The 23,022-nt window shown below is 37.0% G+C and overlaps 1 protein-coding gene across 4 annotated transcripts in view; it reads right to left on the bottom strand.

Moving 5' to 3' along the window:
- The window catches only part of LOC150077523 (uncharacterized), a 623,444-nt gene that overhangs the window by 57,666 nt on the left and 542,756 nt on the right, over positions 1-23,022 (bottom strand). For 3 of the 4 annotated variants that reach the window (XM_090386795.1, XM_090386796.1, XM_090386797.1), the window contains 2 exons: positions 10,819-10,984; positions 7,799-8,143 (listed from right to left, as the gene is read on the bottom strand). In XM_090386795.1, the coding sequence (XP_090242921.1) occupies positions 7,799-8,143; positions 10,819-10,984 (511 nt within the window). The remainder of the gene's footprint in view (positions 1-7,798; positions 8,144-10,818; positions 10,985-23,022) is intronic. The other variant, XM_090386798.1, reaches the window with a different exon arrangement.

The raw sequence follows: 23,022 nt of genomic DNA, 5'->3' as shown, positions 1-23,022 counted from the left end.
TGTCAACGAGTCCAGGGGCTCAACATCTGGTGAGTATTGGCTTGGCACACCCAGGGTCCTGAGTTGGATATCATCATTCTTCTCTTTATAGGTGATTCCCTTCTACTTCGATCTCTCTCTCTCTCTCTCTCTCTCTCTCTCTCTCTCTCTCTCTCTCTCTCAAAAAAATTTTTTTTTGGCTGATGCAGCATAAGCCTTGGGCTTCCTTTTTTGCTGCTCCCGTCTTAGCCATTAAAATTTTTTCAAGGTATTGACATTGTTTCTATGGCATTTTCAAATAAATTCATGAAGTTTTCTGATTTTAGAATTAGATGAAAAGCCGAGAATATTTCATTCATCTGATCAAATCTTTCTTGTAAGCTTGTAACGATAGCTACATCGATCATTATATTAAAAAAATCCGTTTTAAACCTTTTGGTTGGATCAATAGAGCATTCATCTGATGAAGTTTCACAGTAAACTTACACTTCTGGTAACACTGACAATACTTCCAACTCACTTGCAATGTCTACAGCTTTCATCATCGTCATCAGCCATTTTCAATCCACCGAAGGATGAAGGCCTCTCCAGCAACTTTCCAGTTCCTTCTGTTTTGAGCACTGGCCATCCATTTACTACCCAAAAACTCATGAATTTCATCTATCCATCTCCGCCTTTGTCTTCCAGATTTTCTTCTAGCTCCTCTTGGGTACCATTCTGTTATTTTCTAAGTCCATCTGTCATCATGTCTTCGAGCTATGTGTCCTGCCCAAGACCATTTTAGTTCTTTAGTTTTGATAAGAATGTCCTTTACTTGAGTTTGCTGCCTAATCCATGTGTTTCTCTTCTTATCTAACAGTCTGATTCCCAATATAATTCATTCCATTCTTCGCTGTGTAGGTCTCAGCTTCTCTTCCATTCTTTTGGTGAGTGCCCAAGTTTCACTTCCATAAGTCATGGTGAGGATTATACATTGGTTCATTATTTTACATTTCAGACAAACTGGGATATTGCTCTTCAGTATGTGACTATATTTCCTGAATGCTATCCATCCAAAATTTATTCTTCTCTTGACTTCCAGCCATTTATCATTATTACAGCTAATAACTTGTCCCAGATAAGTATGATTCCTCCTTTTAAATTACTGCTCCTTCAATCATTATGTCCCTTTCTGTGGTATACTTGTTCATCATTACTTTTATTTTAGCCATATTCATCTTTAGTCCAAAATCCTTACTAACTGTGCATAACTGATTAAGATTTTCCTCTAATTCTTAGGGATCGTGGCTTATGACCACAATGTCATCTGCAAATCATAAATGGTTTAGATACTCTCCGTTCACATTGACTCCTTTTTGCGACCAGTCTAATCTTCTGAAAGCTTCCTCAAGGGCAGCGGTAAACAGCTTCGGAGATATTGTGTCTCCTTGTCGAACTCCTTTCTCGATTTTAAATTTCCTACTGCCTTTGTCTAGTCTAATAAAGGAGGTAGCACTCTCATATATTTTCTTCAAAATCATAATATGTGGGGTATCTATGCCTTGTCTTTCCAGTGCCCGAAACATTGCCTTATGCTGTATGGAGTCAAATGCCTTTTCATAATCCACAAATTCCAGGCATGGTGTTTTATATTCATTTGCTTTCTCCATTAGCTGTGATATTACGTGAAGGTGATCCATAGTTGAGAATCCTGTCCTAAAGCCAGCTTGCTCTTTCGGTTGATTCTCATCAAGTATTCTTTCTAATCTGTTAGTAATGAGCCTTGTGAACAACTTGTAGATGTAGGATAACAAGCTAATTGGTCTATAATTTCCAATTTCTGATTTATCTCCTTTCTTATGCAGGCAAACTATGATTGCATTATTCCACTGCTTAGGCATCACACCTTTTCTGATGCACTTTGTGAAGAGCCTTGCCAGTTTTTGTGTTATGTCTCTTCCTCCCAATTTTAACAACTCTACAGTAACTTCATCTTCCCCCGGGGCTTTCTGATTCTTCATTTTCTTCAGTGCATGTTCTACCTCATCAGGAAGAACATCAGGTATGTCGTATGTGTTGCTACTTTGCGATCCATCTTCCCCACTGCTGGCATCATTCCCTCGCTCCTTGTATAATTCTCTATAGTAGTCTTCTGCTATTTGAATTATGCCTTCTCTGCTGTTTATAAGTACACCATCGCTATTCTTCAGTTTCAGTATCATTTGTCTTTCTGTATTACTGCTCATGGCTGCTAATTTAAATCCTTTGTTTTCCCTCAATGTTTGTTCTACTTTTATTGTGTTAAATCTTATGTCCTCTCTGAGTCTCTTTCTAATGGCTTTGCATAACTCAGTATACTCAATTTTCTCCCTGTCAGTGTTTTTCTTGCTCTTCATTTGTTGTCTTTGGTTCATCATGACAAGTGTTTCTTGGCTAATTTTTTCTTCTTTGGATTTCTTTTTCCCTATATGTTTCTTGGGCTTATCACTTTCAGAAAGTTGTAATATTCCTCGTCAAAGTCTTGGTCCTGAGCAGTCTGCAGAAGCTCAAACTTGTTCTTAAGTTCCAGTATATACTGCTTTTTCTCCTCCTCTGTTATCTCAAAGACCTTTGTATTATTTACTTGAGTCAGTTTTTTTCTTTCCTACATCTATACAAGTGTACATCTTACCATTCTGTGATCACTTTCAACATTTACCTTATTCAGGACAGTAACATCATTCACAATATATCTTCTGTTAGTGAGGTTGAAATCGATTTCATTAGTTGTTAATAAATAAATAAATAAATAAATTTTCTGTTTATACTCCGGCACGACAACCAAGTCAGTAGAGTTTACAATAAATCGTCAATACAAATATTTATCGTATTTAGTAGTCACGGGCTTGAACCCCGGTCCACTCAAGGAACGCGTGCTGTGCACTCGCGCTCCTGACCACTGGGCTACGTCAATCCATTTGGACTCTTCCATGTCCACTTTCTGTTCACTCTTTTCTTGAAAAAAAGTGTTCATTACTGACAGTCCTTGAGATTCTGCAAATTCCACAAGTCTTTCACCTCTTTTATTTCTTTCGCCAATTCTAGAGCTTTACCCATACACAATTTAAATACTGATGTTCTAAATTAATTCAGTTGACTAAGAGCACCTTCTATCAGTATAATTGCAGCGTTCATATCAATTTACTACTTTGCATGGCATTATGACTTTATTTATAATAATCAATATTTCATACCAAACAACTACACTTATAATAAATTTAAAACAAGTAATTTCTGTTGTTGTTATTTGGTTTTTTAGGAGCATTAGCAACTAAGGCCATATTGCTCCAGGAATATGCGGTGGTCATTCCCTGACCTTTCCGCATCCTCCGTATTTGGTGGTGATGGGCTCGAACCCCGGTCTAATCAAGAAGCACACTGCTGCTCCTTCCCACCTGGCTAGGGAGACGCCTGTAATTTCTGTTAACAAACCTTGTATTTCACACTGAAATTTTGCATCTTTTCCTTTGGCCTGTTCTTTGATTTCATTTATTGCAGTTGTAATATCCCATAACTGATATCATAGTGTTTCAACAGTGTTTATCTTTCCTTCCCATCTTGTTTCTGGTAGAGATTTCCCAGTCGTTTTTACATGCCTTTTTAAAATATCTCACCTACTTGGCAAAGCAGCGCAAATGCGTATAATTCTTGTAATGTTCCAAAAAAATAATTCTGCTATAGTTGAAGAATGTGCTGTATCAGATACAACTAAATTTACATTATGCGCGACACACGGAACATAAAAAGCTCTTCTTTTTTTTTTTGTAAAATTATTGCTTGTACAGTGGGGCCCAAACATTCAATGGTAATTTCCACAAAACCCATTGTATGTTGAAAATATTATACGTTGAAACGAATAATACATTGATTTCCTGTAATTCGTTCCTCAACAACACATAAAATAGGTATTTCTTACATGTTATACTTCATTTTTACAATAAAATTTAGTGTTTTATAAAGATTATTTAATAAATAGTTAAAACATCTTAAAATAAAAAACAAACAATAAATTAGCATTTACCTTATTTGATGTGCAGAGCTGATGAAATCAACGTGGCATAATGGTGGCGGGACTACATCAAGCGTCAGATGTCTTTTGCTTGACTTGGGATAGTTTCTTTGCCGAGAAACTGCCCAAAGTCAAGCAAAGTGGTGTTGGGTGGCAAAAATTTGAATTGAACAAAATCAAATTGTGACTCAAGAGATTGAACAAGTTTGGGATCATGGCCCTTCGCATTATCCAGCAGGAGCAGTTCCTACATAGGAAGCTTATTTTTCACTTCACTGAAGGACAGAAAACTCCAAACTCCCATTCACTGAAGACATACAGTACCCTATAACCCAGGCCTTCTTGTTACTATGCCAAAATACTCCCAGTATGCCTTTGTCGACCTTTTGTTATTTAAATACTCTGGGGATGTTGGAGTGACACACAAGCAAAGGCTTCAGCTTAAAACCTCAAGAGCCATTGGCACCCAACAGGAGAGTCAGCCTATGTTTTATAGGCTTACGCTCAGGTAAACTAGCCTTATCCTTAGTGATGTACATTCTGGGCATTCGCTACCAGAAGAGGCCGGTTTCGCCAGCATTAGAAACCTGCTGGGGAAGTTAACCCTCCTGATCAACAAACTCTTGGAATTCAATTTCAGCTGCTTTTTTTTTTTTTTTTTTTTTTAAATCAGCACTGGATGCCTCCCCATGCCTTTCAGCACTTTTGATATTCGCCCTTTTATTGAAGTGCTCAAACCAGCCTCTGCTGGCTTTAAAGCGCACAGAACTGCCACTGGTTGATGGAGCCTTAAGTTTCAGATTGTCATAGATCTGAAACAATCGTACAAGTGATGATGAAAGATGAAAATTTCCACCCATGTATCGTTCCAGCAATATTGGAAAGTCATCGGTACCTGCAAATATCATCGGTCCTTAAAATAAGAGATCGTATGGAAGGTATATCAGTTCCTGAGAATATCGGATGACGATGTCATCGTAAGTTGAAGCCCCACTCTACTCTATTTTTTTCCGAAAAATTTTCCAATATTTGATTCAAATAATTTCATTGCTTTCTTTCAGTGCCAAATTTCATGAAACTAAAAATTTAATCTCAATTACTCGTTCCAGAATAATTCTCCAGTACTTTTTTTTTTTTTTTTGATTTCTCTATCAAATTTTGATTTACAACATCCACAATTTTATTGGATTTTAACTGGAGCTCTAATTCCTTCCACCATTGCATGCATTTTTCATGATTTTGAGAGTTCTTGTGCGAGAACTCTCAAAATCATGTGAGAACTCTTAAACCATCTTGTGAATGATGCCAAGAACGGAACCGAATAGTTTTCAAGAGAATATTTGCATGGCTAAACTTGCAGCAAAAGCAGAAAATGGTGTCCTTCTCTCCCCCCCCCAAAAAAAATATAACAACCAAGTCCTTTCAAATTTTGCCATTTTTTAAGGTCCTGAAATGATGCTCAGATGAAAACGGTGATAAGCAACAAAGGGATAGTGTTTTAATGATAGTGAACAGTTTTAAATGTGTATCTGCATTATTGTGGGTTTTTGCTGCATTAAAACTAGGTTTAAATAATAAAATAAGCAAAAAATGAATTTCTTTTAACATCCGATTATAAAATAAATAAATTTACTGTAAAATCATTCTTAACTATGGAAGTAACAGTTGTTGCTCAAAATTCTGTTTTAAATTTTATCAGGATGTTTCCTTTTTAAGTGATCTAAAAGTCTTGATTGTTTCATAGCCTCATTTGAAAAAGCATTATTACACATAAGACACACTACATCTTGAGTCGAATTAGCTTTCGATAAAACCATAAGCTAGATATTAATCCCGATACTGTCGAGCCTTTTTCTTTGCAGTCTTGACATGATTGATGATGGGTTGAATAATAACAAAGAATTAAATAATAAAATATAAACTTATTTTTATTTAATTCTCATAGCCCATGTCACTCACAAAAGCACTGTGGATCAAAAATAAACAGCTTCCACAAGGAAACAATGAATCAATACTAATTGTCACTTAGAAACAATAGACTGAAACATTTCCTCATCCCATCCATGCCTCATATATGGACGAATGAAACAAAAGAATAAATAAATAAACCATGCCCACCAAACTGCCGTCAAGGTTGCAGCTGTCGGAAAGGCGCAAACGCCAAGGATTGGGAAGACATTACCTCTGAAGCACTTAGGCATTTAATGCCTATGAAAAGCAAATGTGGTTGAATTAAATCACACCCTCTATCTTCCTTTTATCAAAATTTCTCACTCACTCCTAATATAACATACCTATATGTTAAAAATCAGTTGTCTCAGGGGAAAAGAAAACCCAATGAGAAATTAAATATCAAGGAATAAGATGTTGTCGGGTAGGGTTGAACTTTGGAGGGCCACAAACCATTGTAATACCGATGATTCCCCCAACCCAATCTCACCCCCCCTTGGGGCGATATCACCCCTATTGAGAATCCCTGATTTCAAGGGAATGTTGCTTAAAGAAATTCATGAAGATATGCAGTAAACATTAGGGGAACCTTGTCCTTCATATGCCATGGTCAAAAATTGGGTTGGAGAATATAAGCGTGGACAAGACTATTGAAGATGCACCCTGCAGTGAGAGGCCTGTTACTGTATCGACATCTGCAAAGGTGGATGCCATTCATGACCTAATCATATAAGACTGCAAAATAACATTGAAGCACACCAGGAAAATATTCAACATCTCCCAAGTGAGCTCACAATATTGTGGTGAATGTTCTAGGAATATAGAAGGTTTCTTTGAGGTGGGACCCTGAAACACTGAATGAACATCAAAGCAGGAAAGTGAGGTACTGTTATGATATTGCACAGCATTTTGAAGCTAATGAAGCTCAGTTTTGGGGGGGGGGGGGGGTATGTCACTATGGACAAAAACATAAGTACGCCACTTTGATCCTGAAACAAAAGAACAACCGATATATTGTAAGCGTCCCTCCTCAAAAGTTTTGAGCGCAGAATTTCGCTGGAAAGTCAGGGTATCTATATACTGGAATGCAGCAGGAGTGATCATAGTTGATTTCCTGGAACAAGGTACCGCTACTGCTATCAATGCCAAATATTATTCCAACCTACTGAGACATTTCTGAGGTAATTGAAGCTCAAGAGGCACAGAAATTGGCCAAAGGAGTTATGTTTGTTTGTTATTTGGTTTTTAGGAGCATTAGCAACTAAGGCCATATTGCTCCGGGAATATGCGGTGGTCATTCCCTTGACCTTTCCGCATCCTCCGTATTTGGTGGTGACGGGCTCAAACCCCGGTCTAATCAAGAAGCGTGTGCTACGCACTGCTGCTCCTTCCCACCTGGCTACGGAGGCGCCCCAAAGGAGTTATCTTGCATCAAGACAATGCACTGGTACACATTGTGAGTCAGTACAGCATTTGTGATTCAGGCAAAGCTGTGTAACTGTGGGTTTGAGCAATTACAGCATCCGCCCTACTCACCAGCTTTGGTACCAGACTATTTTCTTTTTTCAAATCTCAAAAAGGGATTGAAACAACAAATTCAACAGTGATTATGTTGTGGTGGATGCAGTCAGCAACCAGCTAAAGTCAAAAAAATGACTTTAGTCGGGGGTGGGGGGAGGCAATATTGAAAAATAAAAGGTTTCACAACTGTCCAACATTCTTTCTATGAGATGTTAACTTTTCAACCTCCCCCTCGTATTGGATGGCTTCTCATTACAGCAGTTATTTCACATTACTAGCTGATATATTAGTATTATTAATCAGTCTAAATTTATCCATTACCTGAAACAAAGGCATCAGCAAATCTTGCTTCAATCTCACGTGCAAACACTGATTCCCGAGCAATGCCACTACCAAAGGAGGCCATAATACTATTAATTTCATCCCATTCAGCATTTTCATCAAATGGACTCATAACAGAAAGACTACTTCGTCGATCACCTTTTGTATCTATTGAACTCTGGAGAACTACTTTGTTGTTACCAGATTCCATTTCAATACCAACGTTTTCATAAATGTTCTGTCGCTTCAGAGGTGGTTTTCGTGTGCTAGGAACTGGTTGATCAAGTGATATCTTCAAATCATGTTTCTGATTTTCTGGTTGGACAGTTGATCCTCGACAGAGACCTGTTGAGAAACGTGCTAGATTTTCAAAAATATCTAATTGAATCATAAGGAATGGCTGAAATTAGCAAATGAATATAATACCAAAAACAAAATGGTTAGTTATTAAAATTATTATTTTAAGAAATCTTAAAATAATATTATTAGAACACCATTGTTATTTTATTATATTTTTTATTGAGCATTTTAAAGGTACATGATACTTGGTAACAAATGGACTATAATTCTGCATTAATTTAACAAAAACAATGATTTAATTTCATGACATCAACAAATGCAAATATAGATTAATAAACCAAAATATAGTGCAACATTTCAAATGCAATACTGAGGTTAAAACATCAGCATGTTTATTTAAATTAGTATGTTTATTTAGATATTAATGTCACATGAAACTTATGTCATTCCTGCTAACGAAGTCCATTAGCCGGAATTGATGTTTTCCAAACTATAGAAATGTAAATTCTAGTCAAAACAAGGTGAAATCTCTTAAATTAGTATTCACGATAAGCAGGGATTATTCATTTCTTATAAAAAAGAACATACATTTCTTCATATAAGTAATTTTATGTAATGCTAATTCAAAAGAAAGTAAATATGATACAAAAACATAACAAATATAAACATGCTTAGGACATATATGGAAATACCTGGATTGATAACACTACTGGTTATTTACACAATTCCATAATTACAGAGTTGGAAAAGAATGGTATCAAGCATTTGGTATGGCACAATTAAGTTGTTGATACTCTGTGTTTAATGACATTAAATCAGCTATATAAACAGCAAGAGTATCATTTATATTTTTCTGGACAACAGATGGCAAGTTGTTTATCGACACATTCTACTTTAGCTTGTGGATTTTCTTTATCTTTGATAACTATACCAATGGCATCTGATTGATTACAGAGGATGTTCAGTTTGCATCACTTTTATTTAAGTACTCCACTATGTCCCCAACAACCCCAGTCTGCTGGGCAGATTGGAGTTGTGATCCCAGATGCAGTTAATGGAGATATACTGGATTACTTTTCTCTGGCTTTTTTTTTTTTTTCCGAGAAGTCTATTCTATCATTTACAATCAACTTCAATCCCCAGTACTCTAACACTACATTCATCTGGTTTTGAGGCTGTTTTGCTAATGTCATTGTTGACAGGTTCAGATTAGGCTCCCTTTTTAGCTTTTTTATTCTCTTTTCTTATCTTATTCAGGGTGTATTTAGTTTTGTAGATTTCCTTCCCCCCAACACCTATTACTACATGGTGTATATGAGTGGCCTGCCTATATTTTTGTAATGGTTTTGTCCACCACTTTTGTTCAACTTAATGTGTGGCTTTCAGTCTTAATTTTAAACAAACCTTTTATTTAAATACCTGCCTTCCTACTGATGAGGAAGCTGTTAGTGCCAAAATAGCTGGGCAGTGGAAGACATTTCCATACTTCTGGTAAATGCTGATCCTCAATACCCGACTAACTGATAAGCACTTCTGATATTTCTGCATCTCAGACAGTAAGGCAACAGCACCCAAACGTGAATTTTAAATTAGTATACTGGATTTCTCCTTCAACTGCGAGAGTTTAGGTAATCTCAGAGGTTGCATTATGGCCTCTGATTACTGACAGGATACCTCTGTGACTGCCATTTTTTAGACATGAAGGATGAAGGTTTCCTCCCACAAATGCACCAATAGAAGTAGGAGGATAAACTACACGCCAAAAAGAGCATGCCCTTGCCTTATTCTTCAAAATGTAGAAAACCTTCACTCTTTGGAATGTTTTTTTATTGGTGAACTGCTGGTACATCTTGGTATAACAGATTTCTGAGAACAAAACATTTGTGTTTTTGCATATGTCTCAATTATTATCCATTACTTGGTTCAATGTTTTTTTTTGGTTTTTTTTCCTTCCCCTACTGATTTTCAGCGGAAAATACTTCCAATCTAGATAGGAGGGAGACAGCTTTGCGAAAAAAAAAAAAAAAAAAAAAAAACCCCAGATTGCTATGTTATTCTTCAGGAAGAAAGACACCAAAGGTCTAATTTTTAAATTTAATTAAGACATATTTTTAATAATTCAGTCATTTTCCAGGCACATTCATACAACTAGGACTTTTCAGACAATTTCTGTTTGGTATAAGCATGGATGAACAACTTTTTTATGGAAATGTGTTGTCAATTTCTGTTTTTCCTTTGATACCTTGTAGAGAAGTAAAGCAAGGGTGGGTAATATCAAAGTTACTCTTATCTTCTACAACTGTGTTTTTATCGATATTGCGTTCCTCACATTTTTATCTTAATAGCCAAAGAAGCATCCTGCTAAATTTTAATCTTCTACTGCTAGTATTGCATCTGATGCCATTTTTTAGGGATGTATGTGTGTGTGCACGAGCACACACACACACACACACAAAGTATCTATCTTTCTTCTAGGCTATTTGCATTCCGCGTGGAATTTGCGAGATGCCAGCAATTGAATTGCGAGTGCAACTGACAGAAGGTTAAGGATATTAAGTTTGAAAGAATATTTTTTAAAAAAATGAGCAGTTCTTTTAAGAGTACTTATTTCCAGATGTTTTTCACAATCGAGATAAGTAGAAATATATGTGTGTGTTTAAAAATCTGCAAAAAATTAACTTTGTTTTATACAGATAGTATGAAACATAATTCTAACTTACCAGCATAAGGATCATCTGCAACAACTTCTTCTATATCTGTTGATACAGCTTTGTTTTCTTTCCCAAGAATTAAACATACCTCACCTGAAGCATTAATGGTGGCAACCAGTTGCTCTTCGGTCAAGGTATCAATATCACGAGAATTTCTTTTTTTACTTTTGCATTCCTATAAAACATTACATACAAACGTAATGCATGTATTCAAAACCAAAACACACAAGAAAATTAAATGTATCTTTGTGTTTTATAATTATTGCTATACAAAATCTGTTACTGGTCTGCAAGAGATTAATGAAGTGAAATGCCTAAAAAAGAGATCTTATTATCAAGATGATGAGTGGTATAACCCAAGTTTTATTGGGAGTAAATCACCCAAAGAGCATTCCAAGGTATAAAAGTATCAGCACACAGTCAGACCAAGGCACTATAGGCCAATCACATGTGCAAATAGAAACTTCTGATTAAAGAGGTCAAAACAAAGAACATCTGGATTTATATTTTTGCAACTGCTAAAGACAGTGAAAGTTTTGTAAAAAAATCATGCTGTCATTGTCATTAACAAGGATTGAAATTTCAGTGATAAGAAACAGGGGAATATACAACAGGTAGATAACAAGAAAGGTGCTTACAGAATTATTCACATTTATGAAGCTTATGTTAGTGCAAAACTATACACAAGACAAAGGAGAAAAAAAATTAACATAACTATATATAAAAGCAGAATGATATATTTTTTTCAATAGTTTTCAGAAATTTGGCTATCAGACTGCAATTCTGATTTCACAATATCTACAGGGAATCTCAAAAATATCTCGTTCAAGCAGTAGTCGCCGCACGAAGAGTATGCATCGATATACGAACTTGAGCTGGCAGACATGCACCTAGTGTATGGATTAGCAGAGGGCCCACACGGTGTGCACCCTCATGTGGCACAACATCACTTCGCAATAAATGTGTGGGCAGGTATGGTCGGTGACTGCTTAGTCAGCCCATACCTGTTACCATCCCGCATGAACTCCACTAAATATCGGATCTTTCTTGAACAAGTTCTACCAAAGTTACTTGACGATGTTCCAGCAAATATGAGATGCAACATTTGGTTTCAACATGACGGGCTGCCTACCCATTATGGAAGGTGTGTTCGTGACCATTTGAACAGGCGTTGATGGATTGGCCGTGGTGGATCTGTTGCCTGGCCCACACACTCACCTGATTTATTGAGCCTTTATTTCTTTCTGTGGGAGGGCCTCAAATCTATTGTGTATGAATCGCCTGTGGAGACGGAAATGGATCTCATGGCAAGACTTGTCTGCGCTGCTGCTACTGTCAAAGAAGCTACAGGTGTGTTCGACTGTGTCTGCCAATCCATGCTGCATCGGTGTAATGCATGCATCGCATCTCATGGTGGAACCTTCGAGCATATGTTGTAACATCATGAAATGCATCCATCTCTTACTCCATTGTTAATATTATGTCAAATAAATGTTTGCCACTAATTACTGTCTTGTGTCACTGCTACTAGTTTCCAGTGACATTTCCGGTTATGGGTTCCTATGCGATTCACATTCCTTTAGATGTTACCTACCTCCCCTAAACGTTTGTACCAATATTTTTGAGACACCCTGTAGAAACAAGTTCAGAAAATGAGCCTTGAAGTATACAAACAATGAAGTCATTTGAATGCAAATTGGGATTATGCACCATTAACATGTATACCAGAATAACACATTTAAACGAAATGAAAACTATTATGGAAGACCACAGGAAAAGCAAGAAAGTTGTTGAATTCAATTACTATTTTTCCATACTTCCCTCTTATATATCAATTTTGCACTCATGTAACTTTCTAAATGTAAATAATGCTCTGAATTCTATTAATACATTTCTTATTATTTATCTGCTGTACAATCCACCACTAATGACTGCTGTAGTTATCACTTAAATTTTGTATTAAATGTTGAATTATGAAATTCCTTTTGGGTTCTGTTTGGAATTCAATAGAGTAATATCTGTTTACAGTTAATAAAGAAATATTAAACTTAAAGTGAGAAAATGCAAAACAAAATCATGAAATGGGATAATTTTTTCTACTTTTATAGATATTTGTATATACTGTAAGAGAAAAGAAAATGCAGAAACAAAAGACAAGGAATTGGCAAATTCTCTTTACACTTTTTAACACAAACAGTATCGATCTGAACTCTGTCATCAGTTCCAAGCCTGGAAAAGTTTGAAAGAAGGTAGTTAGTCCTCAAATGTTTGAACAAAAATGTCCTTTGTGATGCAAGTCAAGTGAAGCCAAAATAATCCTTTGTGACACAAATAACACCGTGCAACTAAGATGCAACCATTGTAACTATAGTTGCCACCTTTCTGGTTCTCTGTTTAGCAGAATGTGCATGACCACATTCTGCCAAATTACCAAAATGTGCATTGCAACTTGTATTAGTAATTAATACTGGCAAATAATGCGAGGAAGCAAGCTTATACAGCATCAGCAAAAAAAATTAAAAAAAAACCTACCTACTCTAATAATTTGTCTAATGCTTCCTTAAATCAATCACACTATCCACTTCTACAACACCAGATGAAAGTTTATTCCAACAATTAATTACTCTCTGTCTGAAAGCAAATTTTCACACATATCCTTGCATATGTCACAAAGATGTGCGAAACCATCCTTCCTCAATTTGTGTGCCCTTCTTGTGTGTCATCTCAGAAAGAGTAAGGATACCATTAACATTTAGTTTACTCAATCCGTTTAAAGCCCTAAACATGCCAATCAGGTCTCTTCACAAGTGTTTGGTTCCCAAGCACTGAAATTTAAATAACTAGTCTTTCATAGTAGGAATGCCCTTTTGTGTTCTTGACTAACCTTGTTGTTCTTCCCCACACCCTCCTTAAATGGGGCTTCCAGAGTTAAGCCTAACTACTGTTTTATATAAAGGAATAGTCACTTCCTAGTCCTTGCTTGCAAAATTTCTGTATATCATTGACAAAACCCCAGGAGCTGTACAAAGCAGCCTGTTGTCTCCACTGCTCAGAGAACTTAGTGATATAACAGATAATTGTAGAGTCTGCATAAAGTGTTCTCTATATATTGTTGTGCTTAATTATTTTCATAAGCAATAGCAGAATGGCCTAGGTTCCAGAAAAAATTGACTATGGTTAAGCAAAAAAGCATTAGGCAACTCAAGGTCACTGACTGGACTTTCTTCTGCTCACTTACTCCATAATGTGAATACAGAGTGGGTAAGCCGAGTGAATGATGTTGAAACTTCTACCATTTTTCTCCCATAACTTTTTATTCCTAACGATACCTCATATACATACTTAAAAATACTCTAACTTCCGCTTCCTGTCAGAGCGAAGTTAAAAAGCAACTTCGCTTCCTTCGAAGCCTCACGTCAAGCAAAGAAAAACAAGTACAATCACGTGCCTGTTTGGCCATTCCGATAACAGTTCGAGTGCTGAACATTTTCGGAACCATTAGCCAATCTACACACACTTCACAAGTTATAAGGCAGAGTAGCAGGAGGTGAAGATTTAATTACACTCCTAGACGTAGTACACGAGGGTACTCAAGTTCCTAAAATGTTTACAAGCAAAGAAAACTGTTAAAATACAATATACGAATACGCCATCCAGAAATGTTTAAATTACCTATTCCAGGGCTCGCAGGAAAATATTTGAATTGCTGGTTTCCACTATACTACAGACTAATTACGACAGTAGCTACAAATAAATTCTGTTTTTAATCCATTCGTGCAAGATAATAACATTCAGAAAATAACAATATTATACTAAGTATAGTCTTTTTTCGAGTTCTGTAATAAAAGGAAATACAAGTACTGTAAAAATATGCTAACACATTAAACGATATTTTATTAATTTTATGCCAAAAATGAATCCGGAAAGGGGGGGGGGGGGTAAACAAAACCCTAACTTTTAACTCTCGGTCTAGTTCGTGGCCTCGCAAACGTAACTTAAATTTAAAACAATGCGGTAAGCCTTTTCTCCGTTTTTAATAAAAGAAATTTTTACGAAATTACTCGCACAATACAAGATAATTAATGGCTGCAAAACCACACTACCTTTAAACGAATGCTTTTATTTATTTAAACACACATTTTATATATATATATATGCATAAAATAATTACATAACTACTCTTTTTGCCCAAGTTAACACCAAATAATAACCACTTTACATCTATTTTACGTAGTACTCCGACATAGGAAAAATAGTTCAGTGGTATTAATAGCATTTAATGTCATAAATTTGGATCTATGCGAATATTAAAACAACCAGAACGTTAATAATAATTCGGGGGGATAAAAATCAATATTGGGGGAAAATAAATTAAAATCAAATCAAATATATCATTTGTAAAAAAAAATTCTCTAGTAGATCTACTAGATTTTGTTGTAAAATCTAGGTCATAGAACAATAAAGAAAAAAAAAAAAACTTCCATTCCATTTTCAGACGAATGTGATATATGATTCTTTAGAATATTACTTTCAAAACTATTTGTATTAGATATCAGCGCCATAGTTTTAACTATGGCGCTGATATTGTTTTAAATTGAAAATTATAAATCTATATAAGCAAATAGCATAAACGAAGTCCCAGTAGTAATTTTTTTTATTAAAAAAGATTTAATAAATAAATTTTTTTGTTAAAGTAATTTAAAAATGAGATATTTTACATTAAAAAAAAATTTTAGGCGTACCCCCCCCCCCGTTCCAATCATCTTTGGGTGTTTCAGAAAAGGTGCAGCTCTACTTGTAATCGGCAACAACCAAAAGGCGTATTATCACAAGCTTGGATCCTTGCAAAACATTTATTTACCCCCAAGGTCGTTTCTCCTTTCGTTTAGAGTTCCTCATTAGTTTAGCTCAGAGGTACCCAAACTTTCTCGGTTCACGGCGCCCTTAGTGTCCCAGCAATTTTTTCACGGCACCCCTAGGCCAAAATAAATACCTAGCAGAGTGGTTTTCGACTTTTTAATATACTGTATACCTACATAATTTTATTCTTTATATAGAGGTACTAATAAAGATCAATTATAGATCACCACAAAATTAAAAAAATACGGTACACAATGGATACCGTGCACCATTTTATAATGAAATAAATGTATAAATCAAAAATATATATATAATAATAACTTTAAGTAACTTAAAAACCCAAATTACAAGGCACCCCAAGAATGTTGTTGCGGCACCCCTGTTGAAAACCACTGGTTTAGCCCCTGGTGCAACTTCACCACAGGTTGATACGCCACTAATAACAGATCAGTATTTAGGACAAAGGCAGTAGGACCCGTGCTCCAGTTAAAAAAAAAAAAAATTAGACATGTGACTTTCAAGACGTAAATGCACACAAAATACAGTACATAGTAAGAGAAAGTTGAAGAGAAACATGGAAAAATATATTTCGTGGCTGGTACAATTTCATAAAAGAAATGCATTTGTCCTTATATATATATATATATATATATATATATATATATATATATATTTTTTTTTTTTTTTTTTAATAATGCTTAAGTTTCTCTCAGAATTATTCGGAGAAATTATTCATCTGGGGAAAGAAGTTTTTCGAAACTAAAACTACAAAAACTTCATGCAGTCAACGATGCTTCAAAAACAGGTTAATATATATAGCTGCTTATTTTTTGATTTAAATGGCGCTGCCAATGAACTGAACTACCAAGAAATTATAGTCGATTTGGTCATTTTTTATTTATTTTCTATGCAAACCTGCAATGTTGCTTTTAATCGCAGGAAGACTCAACCTCAACGTTAATGCAAGCAATCAATTTGAAAACACATCATAAATGAAAATACAAACTGTTGCCGTCATATACAAAATTTTGCTGGTTTTCAAGATCATTATTATTATTTATTATTAGCTATATGGTGCAAGGAAGCATGAGGCTTATGCTGCACCAGCCAAAAAAAAAAAAAAAAAAAAAATTTCCTGAGTTATCATAAGACGGAGAGAGATGTAGAAGGGAATCACCAAGAAAGAGAAGAATGATGATATCCAGCTCAGGATCCTGGGTGTGCCAAGCCCATACTCACCAGATGTGAGCCCCTGGGGTAAATGCGAAGGTTTCAACAGATGCTGCATTTTTCTGGCTCATCCTTTATCAAGGCTCTCCGCAACTAAATCCTTCCTCTGCACAGTGATACCGTCATCAACCAATGACTTCTGATACACTCAAGATTAACAGATCTACATCTAGAACCTGCCTTGCTGATCTTGTTTTTGGATGACATTACTACTGTTGTTTGACCGTACACCTTTTCTCTTTGCGGACTACATTGGGCAGCAAGGGATAAAGACGTGGACAAAGACTTTTTTTTTATTTATTTTTTATTTTACTTTATGCTATTTTCTTCTTTATTTCTTCGTCTTCTGCTGTGTGTCTGTGTGTGTGTGTGTGTGTGTGTGTGTGTGCGCGCACGCATGGCGGCTGTTGCCGGCTTGCTGTCACGGGGTTCTTTTGAATGGTTTCAAACTCGCTTTGGAGTGCGCGTCTGTTGGGGTTGGCCATGGTACATGCGTAGTTGTAGCCTATCTCCCCGTGGTGTAGACTGACACTGGACGGGCGATCACCTGGAAAGCCTGGTGACAAAACGGCCAGAAACAAACAAACACACACACTTGGCACAAACATGATATTACACACATTTCTGGCCTTTTACAGTGCTCTGTAATCAACACAGTGTACAAAGGCGAAGTTGAACTTTCGTTCAGGTGCCGTCCTAAATAAGAGACTATACATGTCTACATTATTTATTTTCGATACGATAAGTATATATAATTGTATACTGCATATTTTCAAATTATTCGTTCTACGTATAGCCAGCCAACTGATGATAAATAAAGTTATTATTATCTGTATTAAAATAAGAATAAAGCTGAGTTGTTTCACACATAAAACTTCGAATTTTCTTTTCAGAAAACTCAGTGAATTATGACCACCCCTATGAAAACTTAATGCGACCCGTTGACCACGTGAGATTCGAGTGCGTAGTTAGTCCAAATGCGTAGCATAGATAAGGTGTCAGTGGTTCAGTAGGTAGTAAAATTCCGAGTGTGATGGTTAAAAGGAAGGATTTATCGGACTTTTATAAAGGGCAGATTGTGGGCTCGACAAACTGGTGCATCGATTTCCCAAACGGCTTAACTGGTGGGGTTGTTCGAGAGCCGCCGTAGTTAAAGTGTACCAGAACTGGCATCAAAATGATCAAACAACGACACGACGGAAAAACTGCAAAGGTCTGCGAAAGGGTGATGTTAGAGGTGAGCCCCTGGTCCGACAACTCGTACAAAACTGTTGAAGAGTTGACTACCCAATATAACATGGGCCCACCCGGAACAATATCTGGCATGACCATGCGTCGCATGCTCGCACGTATGGGCTATACCAGCAGACGACCCCTACGGCATCCACTCGCCTGGTGGCATGCAAGTTGGACGTTAGAAGACTGGAAGAAGGTGTGCTAGTCGGATGAGTTACGTTATTTACTCCACACCGTGGATGGTCGTGTACGGATTTGGCATCAACAACATGAGGCTCTTGATCCACCATGCAATGCATGCTATCAAAAGTGGAGGCGGTTGTATGGTGTGGGCATGTTTCACTGGCAGGAACTTAGACCCCTGGTGCATGTGGAATAAGATATCAGTGATCTCCGCTATCGTCAACTGCTTGCTGACTGTGTACACCCCGCTATGTTACACTTTTTCCCGAATGACGATGGTGTCTTCCAAGATGACAATGCGCCGAGCCATCGGGCACTTGATGGGCAGGAATGGTTTGAGGAACACAGTTCTGACTTCCAGCATATCGACTGGCTTCGGAACTCTCCTGATATCCATCCCATAGAGCACTTATGGGACACTATGGAAAGGCATATCAGGCGTCTGGATACACCAATCACCTCCATACCTGCATTGCTGACCGTATTACACACAGCTTGGTTGGCCATAACTCCCGAACGGTTCCGACATCTTGTTGAATCAATGCCACGTCAGATAGCTGCTGTACTGAGGGCAAAAGGAGGACCTACGAAGTATTAGGTTGTTGGTCACAATTCAGTGATCACTCACTGTGCACGCACACGCAATCGACCGGGCTAGCCAGGTGGGTAAAAGTGCCTGCTTGGGCAACCCAAAGGTCGCGAGTTCAAATCCCGCCTCGGGCTTGGATCAGAGTAAAATGCAAAAACTTCGGGAGGTGCATTATGGCCACAGAAGCCGATGCTCCAACAACTAACAAAAAAAAAAAAAAAATACACACACGAGCATATTATGTGTAGGTAGTATATACAATATGTAGGTGTCCGCAAACTTGTTTTGATTTTTGAAGGGGTCCATAAACCTTAGTAGTTTGGGAACCGCTGGTTTAGAGAATCAATTCTGAAGATTTTTATACTTAAATCACTTATAAGAAATTAATTAAATTTTTAATTTTTAGTTTATTATACTGCTGTGATCCTCGGGTGCTCCTAAAAATTCAGCTTTTGTCAAAAAAAAAAAAAAAAAAAGTGAACAAAATAGTCCTCTATTGCAACCAATGTGAGAGCGGGAGGAGGGAAATAGATCAACTGGATTGATAAACTACAGTACCCAAGGGTTGGGGATCGGGGAATACGCTGCCAAGGTGTTGTGAGCCCACAAATTGTAAGGGCAAGCTCGGGAAATGACCATCTTAATTTCCGAAAAATTTTCCGGCATCTTAAGATCCTGGAAAAATTTTCGGAAGGCTCAACAATTCAGAATTTCAGTCTTCGAGTTTAAATATAAAGAAATTAAGTTTATGAACCGTCCCAGTCCGCTTCGATCCAACTAGAGTACTATATACAACTTTATCAATGAATGGCAGAATTATAAAATACTGTTTAGCTATTCTCATAAAAATAGTAAAATCAAGAAAGAATTCTAAACAGAGTTTGTTTACAAGAAACTAAAAATAAGGACCATTTTCATCGAAATGAGTTGAATATTTAATTAATAAACAAAATATGCTTCAGTAAGTTTTTTGACTGTACTAAAAACTACAAACGACAAGAATTTGAGGATGTGTAGTTGTAAGAAACATCTGTTATTAAAAGTTAGGGGGGGGAGTGAAAATCTTGGTGGATAAATGTGGCAATTCAAAAGCAGATTCACACTTTGCAAGGCTATATATGTGTGTATAACAAGCACTGAATGGATGTCTGTCTTGCAATTTTTCGTGGTGACTACATTATCTCAATGTGACTACCACCCAGCGGCGAAAATAGTGAAAGGCATAAGTTAATAAATAATAATCGAAATATTCATTCGAAATTCCAATGATGAACCTTCATATGATATAAAATTTGAGTTACTATATGTTATGCAGGGCTGACCTTAGAGAAGAAGACGCGCAATACAAATGGCCTCTGGTGCACTCACTCTTGCTTCCAAACAAACACCATACAGTATTTAAAAAAAAAAATTGCCTTTGAAAAGGGTTGGATAAGTCATAAGTTAAATTAAAGAGAATAATCATTACTAATCTCTATGTTCACAAATCAACTAACTACTAATTAACGTGATGTGGGAAACACATAGGTTGTTTATTTATTTATTGGGTAGTACACCAAGGGCTTGTGACTTACTTGAGTAAATAAACCATTTATTGCCAAAAATAGAGGCAAGCCCATCATTGCCTTATATAGCTGGGGACAGGCGCAATTTACAGAAGCTATAGCAATAAATTGATTATAAATTGGAAAACTTTGGTACTCAGTCCTCAGCTGCATTTGGAGACACTATTAAGAAGACACTTCTTTTATGGAATGTGAGCTTTCAGCAGTTTTTTTTTGATCAGGTTGACTGTCTTTTCTTGTGACAGTCGATTCTGAGTTGATTAATTAGTAGAAGTGCGGAGTTGGGGAATAGCTTGTCCATTTGTGGGGTCTGTTCAGTTTAAAGATGTACAATTTCCTAGTCCTGTGTTCTGACAGGATAGGATGGCACTTCAGTAACTGTGATGTTGGGAGAAACTGCCACTTTGGAAAGTAGTTTGCACAGGAGATATATATTGGCCTGTATATGATTGGATGCAAGGGGTTGAGCTTGAGGTTCTGATACATTTACTGTCTGGATACTGTGAATGGAAATCCTAATTCCCGGTTGATCCAGTACTCGAGAGAGGGGAATACCTTCTATGTGGCTTGCGGGACTCCTGATCATATTTGTGCTCCATGTGGGAGCATTTGGCAGATGCATCGCTAAACATGTTTGGTAATGATTGCTCTGTTGCGTATTGCGATTGTTTCTTGGTTGATCAGCCATTTGGTTCTTTGCATTTCTTTTTTTTTTTTTTTTGCCACATGTGCACAGCAGCAGGCAAAGGAAAGGTTTTTTTTATTTTTTTTTTTTTTAAATCAGATTATAATCGAATGAGTCGATTACAACAAAAGTCAACATCCTCTTCTACTTTGTGTAAATTGAGAAAGTTTATCAGCCACCATTAACCACGTATGATAAACCTCATCCTTTTAAAAATTTCAGAGTAAAATAATCTAATGGCATGAGGTCCGAAGTCAGCACTGGCCATGGAATCGCACCACCTTATCCAATCCATCGATTTGGAAGTTCATATTCAGAATTTCACATTAACTGATAAACAACCCCGGCCTATAGTGCGTGGTAAATATATGAATTATACATTACCCACTAAAACGTTTCTGGAAGTACGTTCCTGGATAAACAAGTGACTCAGACAGGAAAATAAGGTTGGCACATTAATCAGTTGTTCTAGTTATTACAAGTATAGCCCAAGCTGAGAGATTTCAAGAAGTGTTATCGTCGCATGTCACATTGCTAGCTTGTCGATTCGTGCGATAGTTGACAGTCTACAACTCTACATTATCCAAAGTCGACCGTTGCTAATGTTATCACGAAATGGAAGCTTGACGATATACCGCCAACCTTGTCTAGCAAAGCACAGGAAAATCACAGAAACAAACTCCACGTGACTAGAGGATACTCGGAAAGACAGTACGACAAATCTCGTTAGATACACCAGCAAAACATTAAACAGGAGTTTAAGGCGATAATATGGGCTGAGGCCTGTGAGAACCACTATTTACGAAACTCGTCAGCTTCGGGTTTCATTATTAAATAAATAATGTTCATGGGGAAGCGGCGGCGCATAAATCAAACATTACTAACCGCAATCAGCGGTCTCGTCTTGCATGGTACAAAGAATACTGTAATTAATCCATAATACAATGGAAATTAGTTCCATGGACTGACGAATCTCGCTACAACTTCTTACAAGCAGCGGGTGTGTAGGATGACTGGAGAACGTCTGCTGCCAGAATGAATTTTCAACAATAAAGTTCGGAGGAGGTGGGAACACGGTATATGCTGTTTCTTGTGTATGACCTAGGACCTTTGGTGATTGTGTGAAGAAGCAAAACGCCGAAGCCTATCTTAACATTTTGAACTTTTCCATGTTCCAACTGATAATACTTGTATAGTCCTATACCAGGGGGAACTAGCAGTGACATCACTGTAAAACTGACGTGTGTGCGGATACTTCTGGGAGGGTTGCATGAAGACTTTTAAAAGCTTGGATGTAAAGAACAAAATACAACCTCGCTAACCATAGGTGGAAAGGTTTCAAGGTTCATTTGTTGCTCCTCTCCTACCCAAACGGGAAACGATCTGTGCCAATTTTGTTGTATATGAGAGACTGAGCTTGAATTATTATTATTAGCTATATGGTGCAAGGAAGCCTGAGGCTTATGCTGCACCCGCCAAAAAAAAATTCCCGAGTTTTCCTGAGAGAGAGAGAGAGAGAGAGAGAGAGAGAGAGAGAGAGAGAGAGAGAGAGAGAGAGAGAGAGAGAGAGAGAGAGAGAAAAATCACCAAGAAAGAAGAATGATGATATCCAGCTCAGGACCCTGGATGTGCCAAGCCCATACTCATCAGATGTGAGCCCCTGGGGTTAATATAACTGCTTCCAAGTTAACACACTGCCCTGTAAGGATACAATCTCGGTGATGATTATTCCCTTCCCCATGAAGAAAAATGAACCATAAATCTTCGAGTCACTGAAAGCAAAAAATACATTCATTCACTTTGGGACATAACGTGTGATGTCTCACTTCTCTAGATACGAACATTTTGCTTAACAGTCCATTTAC

This window comes from Mastigoproctus giganteus, chromosome 12 (genome assembly GCF_048544385.1).
Source record: "Mastigoproctus giganteus isolate SK-2022 chromosome 12, ASM4854438v1, whole genome shotgun sequence".
Classification (NCBI taxonomy): Eukaryota; Metazoa; Arthropoda; class Arachnida; order Uropygi; family Thelyphonidae; genus Mastigoproctus; species Mastigoproctus giganteus.
This window is presented reverse-complemented; position numbering and strand designations above follow the sequence as displayed.